Genomic DNA, 22,744 nt, shown 5'->3' with positions numbered 1-22,744 from the left:
CAGTTTACAGGTGTGTTGATCAGAGATCTGCTCTTTCTCTGTGCACAATCTGATCAACAGACACATCCCAAGGCCCTACTTTTTTTAAGAGATACTGAGTGATTGCTCCTCACCCCCTAGGCGTAAGGCAGTTGTGTGAAAACCGGTTGCACAGGATGTCTGTGTGAGTGGTGTCCCTTGTGTTGTGCAGTCACAGGCTGCACAACTGTACGTGGCAGCCCTGCACAGACTCCACCCTCAAGTATTTTTGCTTTGCACTGTGAACCATCATATGACCATAAGGTCCCTGAGGACAGGAGCATGGATTATATAAATTTTTGTACTCCCGAAGTGCCTGGCAGTCAGTTGATGATCAGTAATTCTCCCCTGGCAACTCTGTTAGGGGGCCTCTTCTGACCAGCTTTAGGGAGAGAAAGTAGCCCTTCTGGGGCCTGCCCTGACTCCAGGCACACTCAGTCCAAGCTCCACATACCTCCATCATCAGCCAGCACCCCGCACTCTGCCTGCCTCCTCTTGAGATCAGATCAGCTTAAGCACCAGGAAATCATTAATATCAGAGACTCTCAGAGGGAAAGGAGTTTCAGATTCATGTCACTCAGGGTCGCAGTATATAGCCCCACAGTCTGTGACTGACAAGACTCTGGGGAGCTGCCTTCTACTGCACCTGACACACAATGTGGAGATCGAGTCACCAGACCCTTATCTACGCGGGATCCCAGAGGTTCCAGGGCCAATGTCGGAGAGTGATGGTTCCTTATACCAAGCCAAAATCTGCCGCCCCCCACCTCCCCACACAATGGCTCACATCCTGGTCCCTGTCCTGCCCTCTGGAGTCCCACACAAAAAGCCTAATCTCCTGCTTCAGCAAATATCCAACTATGAGACCCCCTCAGGCCTGGGTTCCCACCCAGCCTAGAGGCAGTTCTTCTGAAGGCTGCTCACCTGACCTTCCTCTGAGGGCACTTGTCCCTATGGCTGGGATGGGAGGAAGGAGACCCAGGATGCCACATACCCAAAGCGCACCCTGCCCCAGACATCCTGCCTCTGTCTACTGCTGCTGCTCATCCAGAACTCCCAGACAGGTGCAGAGCAAAAGTTGAGCAGTCAATATCAGACAGAAAAGGCTGTGCATTCCTGCTTCCTTCTCAGCAAGTTTCCCAAGCAGTGGGGCTCCTCGGGCTGCAGACCAAAGAATCTGCACACAGATAAATCCCCACAGCTGGGGTTCCCTCGGGGCTTCGATTTGGGGAAAGTGTCCGAGGCTTTCTGAGAGTCCCCCCTCTTCCCTGGAGGTAAGTGTGCTGGGCAGCGTGTTCCTTCCCTGGGACCATGCCATCCAGGTTTGGGGATAGGACAAGGGTTTCCCAGCACAAGTGAGAAGGACGCGGGCACCTCTCCTCTCCCAGGAGAAGGGTCATGGACACATATCCTCCTGGATGCCAGCAACTTACCTGCACCAACCCTGTCCCACGACCCCCTGGGATATGCCCCCTAGGTCTACAAAGGAAAGGTAAAACTCACTCTTGGCAGTCCCGTGGGCTTGGGGGCAGATGGAGGTGGTCATCTTGGCTTGGGTTGGGCACCTTCTCCTAAATGAGAAACTGAGGCCTCAGGGACTGAGCAGAGAACAGGAGGAGCTGGATCTGGATTGGCCCCCAGAAGCAGAATGCCTGTGGGCGTGCTCAGTGGAGGGTGGAGGAGAGATAAGCCCTCTCATCCCAGAAGCAGCCAGGAGATGAGGGAGGGGTGTGAGCAGCACCAGGAAGGCAGCAGAGGCCAAGGAGTTCAGGAGCAGCAGGGACAGCCCAGCAGATAAGGCTCAGGGATCTCTTCTTTTTGGGGCCAAAGCCACAGAAAAAGCACAGCCAGTTGCATAACCCTTCTATTTGCTCAGATCTACAATTTACCCTGAAGTTCCCTGTCCTGGGAGGTGACAGAGGAAGACAGCCAGCAAGGGCTGGGCAGGGCAGGGAGTCAGCAGGTGAGCGAGGGGTGTGCTGGGACCTCAGCCTTCCTTCCAGCACTGCCGCACAGGAGGATGGAGGTCCTCAACGAGTCGGTCCCGTTCAACTTCAGCCTCCCACCCAACTTCGGCAAGCGGCCCACCGACCGGGCGCTGAGTGTCATCCTGGTGTTCATGCTGTTGATCATCATGCTCTCGCTGGGCTGCACCATGGAGTTCAGCAAGATCAAGGAGCACTTCTGGAAGCCTAAGGGGCTGGCTATCGCCCTGGTGGCGCAGTACGGCATCATGCCCCTCACCGCCTTTTCACTGGGCAAGCTCTTCCGGCTGAACAACATCGAGGCGCTGGCCATCCTGATCTGTGGCTGCTCGCCTGGGGGTAACCTCTCCAACGTCTTCAGTCTGGCCATGAAGGGGGACATGAACCTCAGGTACTGGAGGGTGAGGAGGGAGCAGCCTGCGGTCAGCGACTGCGTGGAAGATTGCAACCAAGGCTTAGAGCTGGGCTAAAGCTAGGAGCGGGAGGGAGTGGGGGCGGGGCGGGTGCTAGGACAGGAGGTGGGGGGCTTTATTGTCAAGAGCTTATGCTGGGCTGAGGGCAGGAGTTGGGGTACCTCTTGGTTCAAGGACCAGGCCAAAGGGGCCCATCTGGTCCAGGGGCATTCTGGAGAGCCCCCTACCCCGAGAGCTGTCTTGAGTGGGGCATAAGGATTGTCTTGAAGGAATACTGTAATGATTTAAACCAAAGGGACCTCTGGAGGACTTTCACCTACTTACCATGGTGGGCAAGTTGTCTGCTTTGAGGCCAGAGTTCTGAAAGGAAGTATAGAATAGTTCCAAAGATCTCTAGGAAGATCAAGGTAGCTTAGAACCAAAAAGCACCTCCAATTTCTGCAGAGCAAGCAAGGCAAGAATTTCCAAAGACCCTCTTAACTATCCAGGCATGTCCTCTCCTAACTTTCCCCATCCACTCATCAGATACAGAAACACGTCCACACAAAGACACAGCCAGGTAGATCCTAGAATTTCCCAGCTGCAGACTGGGGCCCCAGGTCATGACAGACCTCACCTCAGCCGAAGTGGTAGCGGGAGAAACAGCAGCACCCCTGCACCCAAAGCATTACAGCAAAACCCAGCTAGGGCTCGCTCCTGCAGGGCCAGTTGGCCGCCTGTCCTTCCAAACAGGCGGGACTCTGGTCTGGAATGCCTCCCAGGGTGAGGCCATTTCAGACCTGCTCCAGCGGCAGCAGCAGCCCGTGCCGGCTGAAGGGAACTTCCTAGCACAAAGACTCTTGCTTTTATCGAAGCCTCCATCTCAAGCAAGTCTCCTCTGCTTCAGTGCCGGGTGGAGACACTCTTCCATGCTGGGCAGGGCAGTGAATTCACAGTCCACCTGCTCGTGTCTGTCCGTACCCTGCCCCTGGCTGAACGTTACCAAGGAAATCAGCCAAGTAAGGAACCCCCCTTCCTGGTGATGCTAAGTGATCATTGGGGGTTACCTGGACCTGCTGTCTGAGTAGCTCTGGACTCTGTGATTCAACCCTCACTGAGGTGGTGGATGGAGGGGGAGGCACAAACAAGGAGCTGGGCTTGAACATTCTCCCATGGGGACATGCCCAGTGTTCAGCCACCTCACTGTGAGGAAACTCCTCTATCCAATCCAAACCTTTCCTGCTGCAAAGCAAGCCCTCACCTCAGTCTTGATCTGGTCTGCAGACAAGGCCCATCATAGCTTGTGTCCCAGGAAACCCAGACTGTATCTTAATTGTGATGTAGAAAGGCTGCAGGTCAGGAAAGAGGGACCCTGGGGCTTTGTGGCTCTGTGGAAGCAGCAGAGCAGGGTAGGGCAGCGTAAAGGACAATGAGGGAGTCCCCAGGTGTGAGTAAGCGTCTGTCCCAGCCTCCTGAGCCAGAGGGTGCTAACAAGGTCTGTTAGTAACACATGCACTTCTGAGGCTCTGCCTCCACCCAGGCCTGCGGTGACTCAGGAATGCAACCTTCATGCTCTCCTGCTCAGCCTCCTTGACTGGGCACCTGCCAACTATCACTACCACCCAGGCCCCACAAGAGATAATGCTCTGCTGGGACGGCCACCTTGGGCCATAAAACCCCTTCCCACGGCCCAGCCTCCCAAGCACGTGAAACCAAGCCTCAGAGCCCACTGGCCGAGTGTGACTCTCACCCTCTATATCACATGCTGCCAGACTTCGAATTCCAATTTGAACTCACCTGGGACAACTTGTTACATGTATTGCAATAATCATAATGATGCGGGCCATGAGACAGCAAGGCGCCGAGCCACGCACTTTATATGGTGTCTTCCCGTGGGGCGGGGGGATGCTGCAAAGAGACCCACTCTAGAGATGAGGAAACTGAGCCTTAGAGAGGTTAATACATTCATCCCAGGTCTGGGAGCTCCAAAGCCTGTGCTTTTACTCAAATATCTCAAATTTACACCTCAGGGTCAGGTGCGCACTTGAACAAACTAAGTGGCTGGAGGCTGACCACCGGCCTCGGAGATGTGGGCCCCCCGACACAGGGCAAGTGCCGAGCATCTCTGCCATGGGGGTTGTGGGAGCAGGGACTCACCGCCAGTCCAGCTTCCTGATTTTCAGGAGAAGACAGAATCTCCCTTTTTATGTGAAATCTCCACATTTTTAAGTATTGGCAACTTATTCAAAATTTGTAAAACACTGTGCAAGCCAAACAGCACAGGACCTGCCTTTAAGCACAACACTACACTATTTCCCATCTAGAGGAGAAAAGAATGTTAAGACAATTTACACGGGATTCCACATTACACGGGAGGAAGCTGAAGTTCAGAGATTTGCCCGAGGCTTCACAGAACATGCGGGAAACCCATGTCTGGAGCCAATACTGGGCTCTCCCTTCCCCATCATTCTGCCTCACAGCTGAGTGAGTCTAGGGGAGCTGCCATCAAGGTGGGTGGGCGGGCACGTCCCAGGAGGCTTGGCCACCAGGTGGACCTCTCATAGGCGGCCAGGAACAGCAGCTCCTTCCTCAAGGATGCTGCTAGACATGTTCCAAAAAATGCGGGTGACCCACAGGCAAAAGAAAGTGCCCCCATTGAGGACAGAAGGGAGAGTGCCAGAGAGAGCTGCGCCCTTTTGACCACCTCTGCTGCCCCTCAGATTCACCCAGCTCATAGCGGAGACCAGAGCCAATGGTTGTGGTGACAACAGACTTGGACACAACCCAAGGATTCCCTCAGCTCTCCCCACTGACACAGGATGACTGAGTGGGATGAGACAGAAGCCACTCGGGTCCACAGAAGCTTCCCACTTCACCAGAGACTCTGACGGGGCCCCTCACAGTTCCCTCATCTTCTGCCTCCAGTGCCTCTATTGACAGGGACTCAAAACCTGCCCTTCAAACAAGGTGGACAGATGTCCAAAAACAGGCTGTATGCGGTGCTCTGGGAACTTAAGCAGGAAGGATAGATAAAAAACCAAATGCACTCCTTTCTCCCCGCCCCTGGACCCCTGAGAGGCAGCACATTACTGGGTGTACAGAACAGTCACCTCCCATTCCTGTCCTTCAGGGTGACTGAGAATCATGACAGTCACAGATGCTACTAGCAAGTTAGGACCTTCGGAGCTGGTACCGGCAGGTCTGGGAGCACAGCTCCCACTCACCCCTGTGCGTGAGGCACACCAGGTCCAGAGCAAACTCCAAGGCTCCCAGCACGCCAAGCCAAAGTAAGCATGACTCCTCTGCTCAAGGACAACAAAACAAGCACACAAGTTGTGTGGCTTTTCTTCTCGGAAAGAGATCAATAGCTAGCACTGGAGCCCGCTGTGTGCCCTTCCCAATCTCATGCCCCTCTACCGAACCCACAGGGAGTACCTTCCAGGCTTTTATACTATTACTACATGCAAATATATCCCTAAACAAGATACACAGTTCCATTTGCATGCTTTTAAATTTTATGTAAATGGTCTCATACTGCCCATATCATTTGACAGCTTGCTTTTTTGAAATACAGATATGTAAAGAGCTTCTTCATGCAGTTGAACTGCAGCGTAGTTTGCTTGCATTTATCCTTTCATTCTCCTATTGTCAGACGTTTATGTGGCTTTCGTGGCTTGTGCTGTGGAAGTCTTGTGCATCCCCCTCCCTGTGCTCACATGAGGGCATATATAACGAAAGCAGGACTGCTGGGTCTTGAGCTTCACACATCTTCAACGAAAAAGTCTCCAAAGTCGTTGTTTCACTTCACACGTCCTGGGGCAGTGTATGAGGATTCCTGTTTCTCCGTGTCTTCATCTGTATTCGGAATTGTCAGACTTCTAAATTTTTGTCATCTGGTGAGAGTGAAATGAGTCAGAGTGCTTTAAAATTTCATTTCATGGGAGATCTAGCATCTTTTCAAATGTTGTTGGCCATTTGGGCATCCTCTTCTGAAAATAATGCCCTTTGCCTATTTTCCTATGGGAATGTTGTGGTTTTTCAAATTAGTTCGTAGTTATTTGTTGTTTTTATATGTTGCAATGGTCTACTCAGTTTGGGGCTCATCTTTACATTTTGATAATGATATTTTATAAAACAGAGTGCTTATATTAATTTAACCAGTTTGCCAATGTTTTTCCTTGACAGTTCAAGTTCTGGGGGTTTCTTTAAGAAACGCTCTACAGCCTCAAGGTTGTAGAGATATTCCCCTATCTTTTCTCTGAAAAGTTTTAAAGTTTTGCTTTCCACATGGAGATCTTCAAATCAGCCTAGAATGTATTATTATGTATACTGTGATCTAATTTTATGTTTTCTATATGAATAGGGAAAGTCCCCAGGACCACTGAGTGAATTTTCCTCGAACAATCTGTAATGCCATCTCTCTTGATCAAACTCACAGATACGCATGGGTTGGTGTCTGGGATCTCCCTTCTATTGCTCTATGTGGCTCTCCTTGCACCAATATTATATTTTCTTAATTACAACTTTATCATAAATCTTGATATCTGAAAGGTAAGTCTCTCTACCTTGTTCTTGAAAACTATCTTAACTATTCTTGGCCCTTCACTCTTTCACTTGAATTTCTGGATTAACTCTCAAGTCTACAAAAAATATTTCTGGATTTGTGGTTAAATTTGCACTAAATTTATAGATAAATTCAGAGTTCATCTTTGTAATACTGAGTCCTCCCCTCCATGAAAATGGTATAGATTTTATTTAGACATTGTTTTATCCCTTTCTGTGAAGTTTTATTTCTTCCATGAATATCTTACGTATCTCTTTTAGATTTATTACTAAATATTTTATAGTTTTTGTAAATATTATAAATGGTATCTTTTTAAAAAAATTCATCTGCTAATTATTTTTCATAGCTTACCAGGACTCGATTTTTTTTGGTACTGCTACTGTATTCCTAATTTTATGGATTCTCTTACTTTCCAGTTATAATGGAAATTCACTTGGGTTTCCTCTGTGGACAGTCCTATCATTGGCATACAATGAAAGTTTAGTTTCTTCCTTTCCCAGCCATGTGTGTTTTCTAGTTCTTGTCTTGCTATGCCAGCAAAGACCTATGTAATTTACAGCAGAGGTGATGATAACAGGTATCCTTACTATATTTACCATTAGGTTTACTCGTTCCTTAGATTTTTTACAGATAACCCTTTTCAGGTTAAGGAATTTCCATTCTGGTGCTAGTGTGCTCATTTTTGTCGTGCGTGAACACTGGATTTTGTTGAATGACACTTTTCTGCATCTATGAAATGATCACTACTAATTTTCAAAAATCTGATACTACAGTGATATATATCAGTAGACTGTCTAAAGTTAAACTATTTTTACATTGCTGGGATAAACCCATCTTGTTCACTGTATTATTTTGTAAAGGCATGGCTAGATTCATAATACTTTACGACTTTTGCTTCTATGTTCATAAATGAGACTGGCCCCTAATTTTCCTTTCTCAGTGTCATTTTCCAACTTTGATTCTAAAATTATACTACTTATATACAATAATTTGGGGCATGTTTCCCTTTTTTAACTCTCCATATAATATTGTGACTATTTTACTGTACTTTGATGTTTAGTAGAACTCTACTGTAAAAGCATATACATCATACGACGTTTGAATGCTAGGTTTCAAACTGCTTCTTAAATGTCTTAGTAATTCTAAGTTGATTCAGGTTTTCACCTTCATATTGAGTCAGTTTTTGTAGACATATTTCCCAGGAAACTGTCCATTCAATCTGAATAGACAAAGTATAAAGCTGTACTTGGTTTCTTGTATGGCTCTCTAAAATCTTTATTTTATCTGAGATTGTTTCCTTTTTCTTTCCTAATAACATCAGTTTGTGTCTTCTCTTTTTCTTGGTTAGTCTTGCCAGAAGTGTCTATTTTACTGGACTTTGCAAAAACTTGCTCTTGGTTTAACCAATTCTCTCAACTAATTTTTAACATTTTTAAAGTTTTTCTCTCATCTTTAATATGTTCTTTCTCCTAATTTCATTGGGTTTATTTTGCTTTTCTCTTTCCAATTCTTGAGGAAAATGCTTAGCTCATTAATTTTTAGTCTTTCTTCTTTTCCTAAACATAAACATTTCAGGATACAAATACAAATACAAAACAGGTCTGATGACCAGGCTATCTTGTCACTTACTCAACAGTGGGTAACTATTGCTGCCTTCTCTACTGTTCTAGCATTGTGGCCCTTCAGTTATTCTGTTTCTTCTCCTTTGCTGCTATATTTTACAGTCCTTCTAATCATGATCTCTGTTTACTTTTTCTTTGCATTTTTTTTGGCTTTTGCCTGACCATCCCTCCCATGCTACCCACTCTCAAAGACCAAGTATTTCTGTCACTGTCTGCGTTCAAAATCCCCAAGAGAAAAACTGCTCTTGATGCACTTAATCCCTGTTATCTTAGTTAGACAGAGCCACTATGTCCAGCCATTCCCTGGGCTCTAAGGCAGGCACTTAGCAACGGTAGGTCAGGTGTTATTCTATGATCCAATGGGCTACAGTCAAAGTAATTGGATCACACAGCTTTCTTCAAAATGGGCTCTGCATATGGCAAGAACAGAGAGCTCAGTTACAGAGGAGACCAGCATGGCTCCTTCCACAATGCAGCACACAGGGACTGAAGCAGGTGGACAGACCTGGGTTCAAATCCTGCCTCAGCCTTCCTACCTGTGTGATCCTGGGCAAGTCTTAACTCTTCAAGTCCCCAGCTTGCTCATTAGCAAAAAGGAGACAGTATGCTTACCTCCTAAGACTACTGGGAAAAAGAAATAAAGTATTCCTTACATAAAGAATGTAAGGTTCTTAGCATAATACCTGAAACATAGCAGGCACTCAAGAATAGCTGTGTAGGCACACCTTGGAGTACTTGCAAGTTCCAGACCATGGCAAAAAAGTAGAATGTCACAATAAAGCAAGTCACACAAATGTTATGGTTTCCCAGTGCATATAAAAGCTATGTTTAAACAACACTCTATAGTCTATTAAGTGTGCAATAGCATTACATTTTAAAAAGCAACTTACATACCTTAATTTAAAAATACCTCATTGCTAAAAAAAAATTCTAACCATCATCTGAGCCTTCCCCAAGTTGTAATATTTTTGCTGGTACAGGGTTTTGCCTCAATGTTGGTGGCTGGTGACTGATCAGGGTGATGATTGCTAAAGGCTGGGATAGCTGTGGCAAGTTCTTAAAATAGGACAAATGAAGTTTGCCTCCATCAGTTAACTCTTCCTTTCATGAGTGATTTTGCTATTTAATAGCATTTTACCCACAGTAAGACTTCTTTCAAAATTGGAGTCAATCCTCTCAAACCCTGTCACTGCTTTATCAACTAAGTTTATGTAATATGCTAAATGCTTTGTTGTCATTTCAACAATCTTTACAGCATCTTCACCAGGAGTAGATTCCATCTCAAGAAACCACTTCCTTTACTCATCTATAAGAAACAACTCCTTGGGGTGGGGGGTGTAGCTCAGTGATAAAGTGTGTGCTTAGCATGTGCAAGGTCATGGGTTCAATTCCCAGTACCTCTATAAATGTTTTTAATTAAAAATTTTAAAAATTAAAAAAAAAACCTCATCCACTCAAGTTGCATCATGAGACTGCATTAATTCAGTTCCATCTTCAGGCTCCACGTCTTGTTCTCTTGCTTCTTTTCCACCACATCTGCAGTTACTTCTTCTACGGAAATCTTGAACTGCTCAAAGTCATCTGTAAGGGTTGGAATCAACTTCTTCCAAATTCCTGTTAATGTTAATATTTTGACCTCATTCCATGAATCATGAATATTCTTAATGGCATCTAAAATAATGAATCCGTTCCAGAAGGTTTTCAATTGACTTTGCTCATAGCCTTACAAAATCTATTTCTTAAATAATAAGACTTAAAAGTCAAAATTACCCCTTGATCCATGGGCTACAGAATGGATGTTGTATTAACGGGTATGGAATGACATAAATCTCATTGTATATCTCCATCAAAGCTCTTGGATGACCAGGCACGTAGTCAGTGAATAGAAATATTTTGAAAATAATCTTTTCTAAGTAGGTGTCAACAGTGAGCTTAAAATATTCAGTAAACCATGTAGTAAACAGATGTACTGTCATTCAGGCTTTGCAGTTCCATTTATTGGGCACAGGCAGAGTAGCTTTAGCATAATTCTTAAGGGCCCTAGGATTTTGGGGATGAGCACTGGCTTCAACTTCAAGTCACCAGCTGCATTAGCCCCTAATGAAAGAATTAGCCTGCATTTTGAAGCTTTAAAGTGAGGCATTGACTTCTCTCTAGCTACAAAAGTCCTAGGTGGCATCTTCTTCCAATAGAAGGCTGTTTCATCTACACCGAAAATCTGTTTACTGTAGCCCTTTCATGAATGATCTTAGCCAGACCTTCTGGATAACTTGCAGCTTCTACATCAACACTTGCTACCTTACCTTGCAGTTTTATGTGATGGAGATGACTTCTTTCCTTAAACCTCATGAACCAACCTCTGCTAGATTCAAACTTTTTTTCTGCAGCTCCCTCACCTCTCTCAGCCTTCATAGATTTGAAGAGAGTTAGGGCCTCGCTCCAGATTAGGCTTTGGCTTAAGGGAATGTTGTGGCTGTTTGATCTTCTATCCAGAGCACTGAAACTCTCCATATCAGCAATAAGGCTGTTTCGCTTTATCATTTGTGTGTTCACTGGAGGAGCACTTTTAATTTCCTTCAAGAACTTTTCCTTTGCGTTCACATCTTGGCTAACTGTTTGGTCCAAGAGGCCTAGCTTTGAGTCTATCTGGGTTTTCCACATTCCTTCCTCACTAAGCTTAATCATTTCTAGCTTTTGACTTCAAGCGAGAGACATACGACTTCCTTTCACTTGAACACTTATAGGCCATTGTAGGGTTAGTCACTGGCCTGATTTCAACACTATTGTGCCCCAGGGAACAGGGAGGCCCGAGGAGAGAGACAGAAAGGGGAACAGCCGGTCAGTGGAGCAGTCAGAACACACACAATATCTATCCTTTGTTTGCCATCTTACATGGGTGCGATTAGCAATGCCCCGAAACAAGTACAACAGTAGTCAAAGATCAAGAATTATCATAACAAAATTAATAGTGAAAAAGCTTGAAATATTTCGAGACTTACCAAAATGTGACACAGAGACACAAAGCGAGCAAATGCTGTTGGGAAAATAGCACCAATAGGCTTGCTTGATGCAGGGCTGCCATAAACCTTCACTTTGTTAAAAACAAACAAACAAACAGAAAAAAACAATATCTGTCAAGTGCAGTAAAACAAGGTATGCCTGTATTAATGGACTCTCTCTCTCTCTCCACTCTTCCTGTCTCCTGCCCAGTATTGTGATGACCACCTGCTCCACCTTCTTCGGCCTGGGCATGATGCCCCTCCTCCTGTACATTTACTCCAGAGGCATCTATGATGGGACCCTGAAGGACAAGGTGCCCTATGGAGGCATTATGATATCACTGGTCCTGATTCTCATTCCTTGCACCATAGGCATCATCCTCAATGCGAAACGGCCACAATATATCCGCTATGTCACCAGGGTAAGAATCTGGGGGCCTGGGTGAGGAGCAAGAGCACCACCATCACCTCAGTGAATGGCTTGAGGCAAGTCATTTGGGCTTTTTGTGTATCAGTTTCCTTCTTTGTTTTAAAAAAAAAAGAAAAGCCTGCTATTGGTACAACCAACTTCATAGGATTGTAATGTACATGCTTTTGAAGAGTTAGGAGAATTAAAAAAAAGTAAACCGCCATGCAAACTATAAGGTATGATCACTCTTTTAATAATAAAATTTAACTTTTATCATGTATCAGCTAGATGCTGTTTTATGCTATCCAGTAAGTCCTCAGAGAGTTTATTTGCAGAAAGTCAAGTAACACATGAGAAACAAGATCCAACATGGTGGACAATCAGGTACTGTCAGAATGCAAGGTGGTGAGGTTAGTGAGGGCCAGGTGGTCAAGGAAGGCATTCCCTGGAGGACAGAAGGAAGGGGCGGACTCGAGCCAGACCATGAAGAGAGGGTAGGATTTGGGTAAGCCTATGAAGCCTAAGACCCTAAGATGCCTGAATAAGGTTGTTCAGAGGGGGACGAAGGGCAAACCTGGCTGGCTGAATGAGAAGCTGGAGGGGAAGAGAACAGGGGAAGAGGTGGTAGGTGCACGTGTAGCAGTTCAGGAATGGGACGGGAGGAGTGTGGAGTTGGCCCAGAGGGTGCAGGGGAGTGCTGTGAGGGTGTCATCACGCCATTGCCTTACATTTGGAAAAATCACAGACTCTTGGAGAGGTCCCTCTGCCAACTCTTGGGACTTTGGAGCTCAGTCCCTGTCTCCCCTCACTATTCATCCCCTGGGTCCAAGGCTTAATCCTCTTCCTCAGGAAAAATTCTGCCTCCTGTCTTCCTGAGGGCCTGTTCTTGTCCCTGCCCCTGGATCCACGCCTCTGGGCTGGTCTACAGGCATGCTACTTGGAAGCCCAAGGCTTGGCAGTAGCTTTGGGCCTGGGACAGAGCAGCTGCCAGTCAGAGTCTTTTGATTTCCACACTAGTATTGCTAAGGGTAGTCTCTGCCCTTGTCCTGGCATAGTCCTACTACCATGGCCACAGCTCCTCTCCGCACCTGCTGTAAGACATGAAGTCATTCCTCCTCCCAACAAATAGCTGATCGACCCCACTCTGGGGTGGCATCTTCTGTTCTCTCCACTCTTACTTCTCAGAGATCTCCTTTTGTTGATCATGCCCTCTGCTTCGACAGCCTCCTCCCCTGCATTCTCATTTCTAGAATGTCTCCATATGACTTTATAATCAGCACTGATATGGGTTCACATCTCTCCTGTATTTAAATATGTACATATAATCAAACTCTCACTGGACTCTGTTCCTGTTCCAACCAACACCTTTCTTTCTTCCCCTTCCCAGCCGCACTCCTGGGACACATCTGCAGCCCCCACCCACTTCCTCTCATACACCCTCCACTTCCACCACACCGCCCACAGGGCTGCTCTCCAGTGACCAGGCCCTCAACAGTTAGCCTCCTCTTCTCCTTGGTCTCCCACCCACTCAGCATCTTGATGACCACTGTTCCACTTCCTTCACCCAATCCAATGGACATTTCTCAGTTCTTTTAGTCACTTTTGGATGATTGACCACTGCCTCCTCAGAAGCCTTCTTCCTCAGCTTCGGTGACTGAGCACACCTGCTTTCCTACCACCTCTCTGGCACTTCTTTTCAGACTCCCTTGTGAGTTCCTCTGGTAAAAGTGACTTCTCTACAGTCAGTATAAACCTTCTGCTTTCCTTGTTAACCTTCCCTAAGCCCAGGACCTCTCCACCATGAGATCTGATCCATCTCAACAGCCATCTACAAGCTGACGACTTGCAGCACAGTATCTTCAGCCCTCAACTCTCTCCTGACTCCAGAATCCATTTATTAACTGCCAGACCTTTCTACCTGAATATGCCTCAGGCATTTAAAACTCAGTATGTCTTAAATTAAAATCTTCTCCTCAAGCCTGTTCTCCCCCCCAACATTCTCCTCCTCCCATGTGATCAATCCCAGTGAATGGCATTCACTGTGCCCAACTGCCTGAGCCAGAAACTGGAAAGTCATTCTCCACATCCTCTCTCCCTGCACCCCACACTAATAATTGTCCATTCTGCCTTCATTTGCTTGGATCCATCGAAGTCTCTCCATCTCTGTGTCCACTGTCTTCATTCAGGCCACTCTCTTCTCCTACTAGACAACTCAAACAGCCTTCTAACCCAGCTCCCTGGGCCAGTTTTAACCCAAGACTGGAAAGAACAAACTCACATGTCACTCCACTTGTAAAGCCCCTCATTGGTTCCTTACTCTCAGGCCCTTCTTGATTTGGTCTCAGCTGACCTCTCCAGTGTCAGCTCTTTGTGCATGCTCCTCCCTCTGCCTGGAAGATTCCCTTCTCAATCCCACCTCACTCATCACCTTTCACTGGACTCATTCTTACTCATCCTTCAAGTCTCCACACAATTAGCACCTGATCTAGGAAGCTTTCCTTAACCCACAAGCCTGGGTAGGATGCTTGTCCTACTTGCTCCCATAGCACTCAACACCCTTGTAGCATTTATCATGCTGTATTATAAATGCCCGTTTGTTTTTATTCCCCACCCACCTGCAAGTTCCTCAAAAAGCAAGATCCTAAGGCTGTGTCTTCACAATGAATTCTCAACACCTTATTGCAGTGCCCGCACATCTAACACCTGAGAATAAACAAAGGAATAAAGGGCACGTCCCATCTTACCCACACTTTAGCAGAAAAACAAAAAACCAGAAATGTTTGTCCATCATTTCACTTATTCAAGATAGTTTGTAGGGGGATAGAAATAAAAAAAAAATCACACAACACAAAAATGTGAAGTGACCACTGATATCACTTAATGCCAACTCTGCCCTCTTCCACTTTATATAGAACCCCAAGTACAATTGATAAAAGAATATGTCTCCTTACCTTAGAATAAACTTTAAAAATGTTCTTCTGAGGATGCAAAAAGATTCTCAAATCTTAAAGCTAGAAAAGAAAGGCCTTCAAGATGTTCAGTCTCCTGCCTTATTCCCATTTTATAGATAGAATAACTAAGGCCCAAGGACTCAAGTCTCCTGTCCCTGTTGTGTTACACATCCACTGTTCAATTTCACAGCAAAAAAAAAGGAACCAAAATACCCCAGAGAACATTAAAGGGGCTGAGATATGCTTGGGCTGGAAAGACAGGGGCCAGCACCTTGGACCCACTTTGCTGCTGGCCAAACCTCCAGGGTTAGACAAGCAGACAATCAAGAGCTCTGTTTATAAAATACTCCCAAACAGGAGTCACTCCTGTAAGGATGCAGAGAAAAGCAAGTGGTCAAGATGCAAAGGCTGAAGTTTCTTCTGCTTTTGTAGGTCTTTGAGGACTCTGCTCATCTTTCATTGTCCCGTTTCATAAAATATAGTGAGTTACAAGCTGAAAAAACGAGCAGTTGTCCCAGTCTCTTCGCACACTTAACCCTCCTAGAGATTTTCAAATCAAAATGATCTAACTTCTGATAACTAGCGCTGGCAGAAGGTATCTGCTCAAACTCTGCTTGACCAGTTGCACCCCCTAGTGGGAGGTCCCGTTTAGACATGCTAAGATAATCTCAGGGGAGCCCCATTTGGAAAAGGCAATTCAAGTTAATTCTTTAACTTACCCATGAGGGCTTATTCAAACCTCCGTGGTGAGAAGGTTGGTGAATCTGAGCACGCCATGGTCTAGGAGCCACTCTTACCATAAGCCACCCACCACTCTAATAAGGATTCTGCCCGAACACGTGACTCAACTACTCCACCTGTGCTTTTCCCATACCTGCTGCTACTGAACTGACCTGACTCTCCTTTATCTCACAGCTTCTGCTGCTCCCAGGCATCTATGTCTTTCTCCTCTGTTCCCATTTCCCACTCTATAATTCTGCAAACTCCCTAAACGAGAGGATGTGACTAGTTGGGTCATTCACCTTCCTTATGTAGGCCACCTTTGTGGAAGAGTTTGGGCCAGGTCATCTCCTGGGTCACTGGCAAGCTGGACTGGCTACCCACAAATGGACACTCATCACAGCTTCAATCAGCGATGACAGGGCAGTGCAGGTGGTAGAAAACATGGTGACCTATGCAGAAGCAACCACCTATGATCTCTCTGCTTAGCAGGAGGTTGTGGTCCTGAGATTTCCACAAATGGCAGGACTGAGTGACAGGACACTTTGTAATGTTAAGTTCCCCTCCTTTCCCTATGAGTAATAATAGAAGCTACAGTTTAGTCGGTAGTTCTTATATGCCAGGTCCTTGCTGTCAACATCACTCAGAGAGGTTGAGTGATTCACTAAAGTTTACACACCTTAAGATCAACTGAACTGAGCCAGCTTTCACACATGGGTCACATCAGTATCTGTGCTCACAACCACTCTATAGGTCCCAAGGGTGGGAGAATTAGAGTGAGATGAGAGTGATGCCCACATAGAGAAAGAGGGCTCTTTAGATTCATGGACAATTCCTATAGCCCAATACCCACTACGTCTCCCATTACACTCTTTGTGGGGGAAAAAATTGGTCCTTAGGTAGGAGACAAATCCAAAGAACAAACTCCAAAAGGAGAAATCAACTCAAAACGCAAGGGCAAACTAAGAAGCTCATCAGTTAATAGTCTTTCAATAAAACTTGAAGCATGTGGTTACTGATGAGCTCTGCAAGATTCCTTCCCACTCTGGGACAGGACCACTAGCAGTACAGGTGATGTCCTTTTGTGTTATACATATTTTACCATAATTTTTTAAAAATGGTGTCAGGAAATAATATAAAAAGCCACATGTGTGAGTGAACTAGAAACTGAACCAACACATATAACCATTATAAACAACAGGGTAAGTTCAAGAAGTTTGTTATATATTCCTTCACTCAGAAGGTAAGTGGGACAGAGCCTTAAATTTACGCATATATTTTACCAGTTAGAGCGTGTCATTCTCTAAAATGCAGAGACACGTAAGCACACTTTGAAAGCCTGCATCTTTGTTATACACTGAAAATTTTCATTCTAATTTCATCATGAATCTGCCTATTGAAAATTTTAAATGGTATATGAGATCCAACTATAAAATTATACATTTTAAAATAAAACAAATTAAAACATACCATTGTTCCCAGTGGAAGTTCCTTCCCCAGCACTTACTGGAGGCCAGGTGGACCTCCTTGAAACTCCTTTTTAAGGAACTTCTTTATACCCAATCTGCAGATCACTCAAGAAAGCAGGCTCATCCCTTTACAAAAGTTACACATCACTGTGGATCTAAAACCACCTTACCTGACTTCATTACCTGCTTTGTTTACCAGCTTTGTTTCAAATGACTCTTGCCAAGTTTCTGATGTCAAATTCATCCTAAAATGGATGAAGTCCCTACCTGCAGTGGAAGTGTTTTAAGACAAGTATGACAGTTCTAAGAATGACTTCGAGTGAGCTCCAAAATATTTGGAGCGATGGCAGTATATGGGCTTCAGAGAATTTTGAAAGAGAAATTTCATTTACACTATCTTCAGTGTGGGAGGACTGAACAGTCTAATGCTTTAGAGCCACACTACTACACTGAGAATCTGCTACCCAGAGATGTCAATCAGAAGCTGTGCTTGGCTGAGCCTTCATGTGTTAATCAAATCTATGCCCTCCAGGAAGCACCCTAGCTACAGATAAGAAACCCAAAAAGATGAAACATAAAGGTCTTTCATATTACCTTCCACTTAAAATATTTTTTAATTAAAATGTTTTCCACCCCCAATATCCACCAGTGCTTCCCCAACCCTCCGCTCTTCCCTATCCTTCTAATTGCCTTTTTTCTCTTGTTCTCATTCAGACAGGGATGATCCTCATACTCCTGTGCAGTGTGGCCGTCGCAGTGCTCTCTGGCCTCAATGTGGGCAAGAGCATCTTGTTTGTCATGGAGCCACACCTGCTGGCCACCTCCGCCCTGCTGCCTTTCATCGGCTTCCTGCTAGGCTACATTCTCTCTGTTCTTTCCTGCCTCAATGGACGGTATGTGTTATTTTAGGTCCCACTGGACCCATGGGCTTCATGCTCATCGTTGTCTCTCAGGAAGGGTAAGAAGATCCAAGATCTGGGGAAGGCATTTACCAAGCAGTATGTTCAAATGCATCAACTGAACAAGGAACTGTCGACCATGAGACAGATTGGGGAGGGAAGATACTGAATCATGACAAATTCAGAAACAAAGTCCAAAGACCAAAGGCATCTAATCATCCAAAGAGCAACAGTTAAATGGCAAAGTGTTCCTTCCAGAGCCTAGATTCCACCTCCTGTCCAACTCCTTGGTAGCAAATAGTACTGGAGTAGCTCCAGGTCTTCAAGGCAAGCACTGATAATCTCCCTTACTCACTTTCCTCTTTTCCTGTCTAGGTTTCAGTCTTGACATGACATCACTGGGTGGTGACTCCGCTAAGTGGCACTCAGAGCTGACGGAGTTGTAGACCTCTGCTACAGCCTAATCCAATTCACACAGCTGCTACTTTAGGGGAAGTCAGCTTGAGAGGCTGGTGTGGGAACATCAGGCACTCTTTCTGTACAAAGTAGCTGCACATTTTGGGACTTTTCCTATTTTCAGCCATCATAGACCATTATTTATGCATAGACCAATATTTATCCATGAATCTAGAAGCCCTCTTTCTCTGTGTGGGCATCACAGCACTCTAGCCTCCCATAACAACCCCTAAAATAATTGTTTTTAAAATACAATTTAAAAATAATTATCGTTTTAAAAACTATGCTAGTTTAATACAGAACAAACTACTACAGTATATAACACATGGTGATACAGTAGAGTCAGAAGGCTGCCAATGACCACAACAATTTTTGTGAAGACAGAGTGATACAGGCCATAACAAATGGCCAGAGCATCAAGTGCTGTCACAGCAGTCTCCTTTATAATGTAGGTGCTGAGGTGGCTCTTGGGATTTCCTTTTAGTGAAGAACTATTTTAATACACTAATTGCAATTCAGTGACTCAAATGTTTTCACTTAATGTCAACAAACATCTCATTTTTCAATTCATAAAATGGAAAGCAAAACCAAGTGAATGTTATCCAAAGATAACAGAATTAAGCTTTTTTTTTTTAAACCATGTTTTGGCTTTAAAAATGATGCCCAAACCAGAAACTTGACCATGGGACAAGGTTCCCAGACACTTAAGTCAATCTTCTATTGTATGTCGAAATTCTAATTGTCCTGTATGTAAGCCCAACATGAGACAATGATTGATTCTGGCTCACATCTTCCTTTTGTCCATCACCAGCCAGACATTTCTCCAAAATTTAAGTTGGTAATCCCATAAGTGACACATTGTACGTTTCCAAGCTACTCAAAAATTCTCTCAAAAAAACTCGACATGAACCTACTAGTCACCATCTTCCCCAAGGCTGGATTGGTGATTCAAGAATGGGTTAACTTGACTTTTCTTGAAATCTTGTGCGCTCCACACATGTGACTCATTTCCATCTTCCTGTTTTGGGGTATCTGTCTCAAGGCATCTGGAGAAAGGAGATGAGCAAGCGAATTTGTTCCCTCATGTCCCTTGAGAGCATACGGGTTGTTTTAACCTACACAGGTGCAGTCGCACTGTCAGCATGGAGACTGGATGCCAAAATGTTCAACTGTGCTCCACCATCCTCAACGTGACCTTCCCGCCTGAAGTCATTGGACCACTTTTCTTCTTTCCTCTCCTCTACATGATTTTCCAGGTTGGAGAAGGTCTTCTCCTCATTGCCATCTTTCGGTGTTACGAGAAAATCAAATCTTCCAAAGGTGAGTATTAAACTATTTTCCTTTGAGTTCTGCTCCCATTTTGGACCTGATCCTGCCAGCAACTGTCTCTGGCAAGGACCTTCTGGATGGGGCTATAACCCATAGGCAGTAGGAACCAGGTAGCACCAAGCAAGTAGGAAAGAACTCCAAAAAGCCAAGGCCACCTGTATTAACTACACTCCATTTTTCTGAAAGAATCAACTGTGGGATTTGCTTCATGGAACAGAAGTGATTTTGGCTGCTTTAACTGGGCAGACCATGTAGGTCAAGATGAAGAAATAGGACAGAACTGTCTTGGATATTAGACAATTGTAAGACATCATATAAAAAGCCCCTATTCACAAGAAGTCAGAAAGTTTCCGTGTTAACACTAGGTTCTCAAGTCATGGAACCAGGTCAGAGCCCCAGCACCACTGGCAACTCCTTATGAAGGAAAACATGAAAGCACTGCAGCCCAATAACCCAGAATCCAAAATAAGAGGATTCCAACTCTGGTTACATAATAAGAAAACTTAACTATCAGCTTACTAATAGCAACTATCAAAACAGCCTAGGTTTAGTATGATTCGCCAATAGCACCTCTTTTCTAAAGATGCTCCAAGTACTTCATTCTCTTCAAGACATAATCAAACCTCAAGAAAGCCCAGAGTCCCTTCCTCAAAGTGGACATCAATCCCAAGTATCTTTTTTTTTCAAAGCAGGAAACTCAACCTCACTTGGCAACATGTTTCAGTATTTTATAACTCTAAACATCAGTATGTTCATCTTAACCACTCAAATCCTTCAACTGACTCATACTTTCCATGAACTTGAGGACAACTTGAAGACCTCTTCTAGACACTAGAGATTGATTTATATCCTAGAAGGATACCACTCACCCTCGTGGAACTCATAAATCCTAGAATCAAAGAAGCAATCTTGGTTATCAAGCAGCCAAAAAGAAACTAATAAATAACTGACCATACTTCAGACCATTTTAAAGCTTTGATTCAAAACTACAATAAAGTTGTGGAGAATCTAGTCTGAAACTCCTCTGAGAGCAACTCAAGAAACATGCTGCCCACTGAAATTTCTACCCTCTTACAAAAATACAAGGTTCCCAGGTTTGTAGTTTTAGTCCTAAAAAGGCCTGCAGTGCGCTCAGGGGGCTGTACTCTAACTGTAAGTCTCTGGCTCTCAAAATCTAACATACTTCAGAAGTACATTACCTCTAAAAAAAAAAATTAAAAAAAAAAAAAAAAGAAGTACATTACCTCTGGCCTCAAAACCAACGTACCTCGGAAGACTCCTGTGGCAAAACTAAGTGCATACAACTGAATTCTTTGGAGCTAACATACTGTCTGGGTCCAAGCAGCAGTAGTCAGGTTAAAGAATCTGTCACAAAAGTTTTTGTGCTTTTGACCCTTACACACTTCTGCAGAGATGGAAGAACAGGAAAGGTGGCCCCTATCTTCAAAGAGCCTCACCACTTCCATGCAGGCAAGGGGGAGACCCAGTATCACAATGACAGGGGTACAGAAACTCCCCTTAGAAGACTTCCCATTTTCCTCCCTGTCCCACCCCTGCACGTCCACCTTTGCTTACATAAACTCAACTCCCCACTGTACTGCGTGTACTCCATCTCCAACTGATGAAAAGTTAGTACTCCCAGAACTTTTGTTACTAGTACTACCATTAGGGATGTTGAGGCAAAAGCAAATCTTTCCTGTTTGAGTTAAGTCAGGGGAAGAAAGGTGGTAAAGAGATGGGAAAAAACATAGCACACCTTAGGGATAAGTTAGTATTCTTTTATCTCCCAGATCAAACAAGCATTTTAACTATTCTTTTGTTCTTCCTAACCTTCGATTCTCTTCAACTTCACAGATAAGACAAAAATGATCTACAGAGTTGACACATCTGAAGAAACCATTCCAACAGCTCTGGGAAATGGCACCCACAAAGGAGAGTGCTCCCCTCAAACAGCCTAGCCTCCCCCTGTGATCTGGATTCTGGTCAGAGGCAATTCAGAAAGCAAAGGAGGCAAACTACAGACAGCAGAACGATGAACCACCACCAGTGGTGTCTGAGTCTTCCTCTAGCATTTCCAGCATAAGTTATCAGAATCATCAAGCCTTGTGTGGACAACGTGAGAGTCTACCCCCAAAAGCCTCACTTATTCCCAGCACAGAACATGATACTTGTTTTAAAAATAAGAGACTTATCATTCAATGGCAGCCTTATGGTGGCAGGAACCAAAACTGCCTTTTCCCCTTGAATCTCTAAAAGTGCTGGAGAGGCATAAAATAAGCACTCAATTTTTAGACTAGTCAATAAAATCAAATACTCAAATCCTATTCCAAGTTTTGCGACCCAAAAGGGAAATAAATGCTCAGAGTGCCATAGGATTGGTAGACTTCAGATGTCCTTTCTAACCTCAAAAATTCAGATTCCATTCCTTCCTTTTTGACATTACTGAGATTAAAGCTCCTGAGAACATGACATCAAGTATAGAAGTACAGACAAGATAAAACACAAAAGCAATGGGTAAGACAAACTCAAAAACTCAATAATTAAATGAAAAGACACTTTTGGAGAATACAATCTCGGAAGAAAGGAGAGGGGAAACTTTAAAACAGAAAACCCAGGAAAGCAAATACCAACAGAATTTCACTAATAAGTTATCCCATTAGTTCATTAGGTATCAGTGCTTTTCACATTATGCTCCCTCAAAATTCATAGTACTGCACGCTACTGCCAAAATTAGTGGTTTACAAAGAAAAATAACCAGAATTTTCAAAGAAAAACATCATTCTTAAATTTCATTTTCCTCAATGAAATTTAGACATTTTCCAAACTGCTCATATACAAGCAAGCATTAGGTGAAAGATTAAAGAACTAATATGAACACTTGTGCAAGCTGACCATGGCTAGTTACTCGCAGTTTTCGTATCGCTTACCGTG

General features: G+C 44.5%; 1 protein-coding gene and 1 long non-coding RNA gene across 2 annotated transcripts; one reads left to right on the top strand and one right to left on the bottom strand.

Moving 5' to 3' along the window:
* Positions 1-1,864: 1,864 nt before the first annotated feature.
* LOC140697146 (uncharacterized) lies at positions 1,865-3,645 on the bottom strand. The gene is made up of 3 exons (XR_012073984.1): positions 3,463-3,645; positions 2,741-2,854; positions 1,865-2,433 (listed from the first exon to the last, which is right to left on the bottom strand). It is a non-coding gene; the product is annotated as an uncharacterized lncRNA (long non-coding RNA).
* Positions 1,945-22,185, top strand: SLC10A1 (solute carrier family 10 member 1). Its single transcript, XM_006206924.4, has 5 exons — positions 1,945-2,394; positions 11,792-12,002; positions 17,844-18,022; positions 19,608-19,804; positions 21,668-22,185. Exons 1-5 carry the CDS (start codon positions 2,039-2,041, stop codon positions 21,769-21,771), a joined length of 1,047 nt encoding a protein of 348 aa, XP_006206986.1. The 5' UTR covers positions 1,945-2,038; the 3' UTR covers positions 21,772-22,185.
* The last annotated feature ends 559 nt before the right edge of the window (positions 22,186-22,744 follow it).

The sequence above is a fragment of the Vicugna pacos genome, chromosome 6 (assembly GCF_048564905.1).
Source record: "Vicugna pacos chromosome 6, VicPac4, whole genome shotgun sequence".
In the NCBI taxonomy this organism is placed as follows: domain Eukaryota; kingdom Metazoa; phylum Chordata; class Mammalia; order Artiodactyla; family Camelidae; genus Vicugna; species Vicugna pacos.
This window is presented reverse-complemented; position numbering and strand designations above follow the sequence as displayed.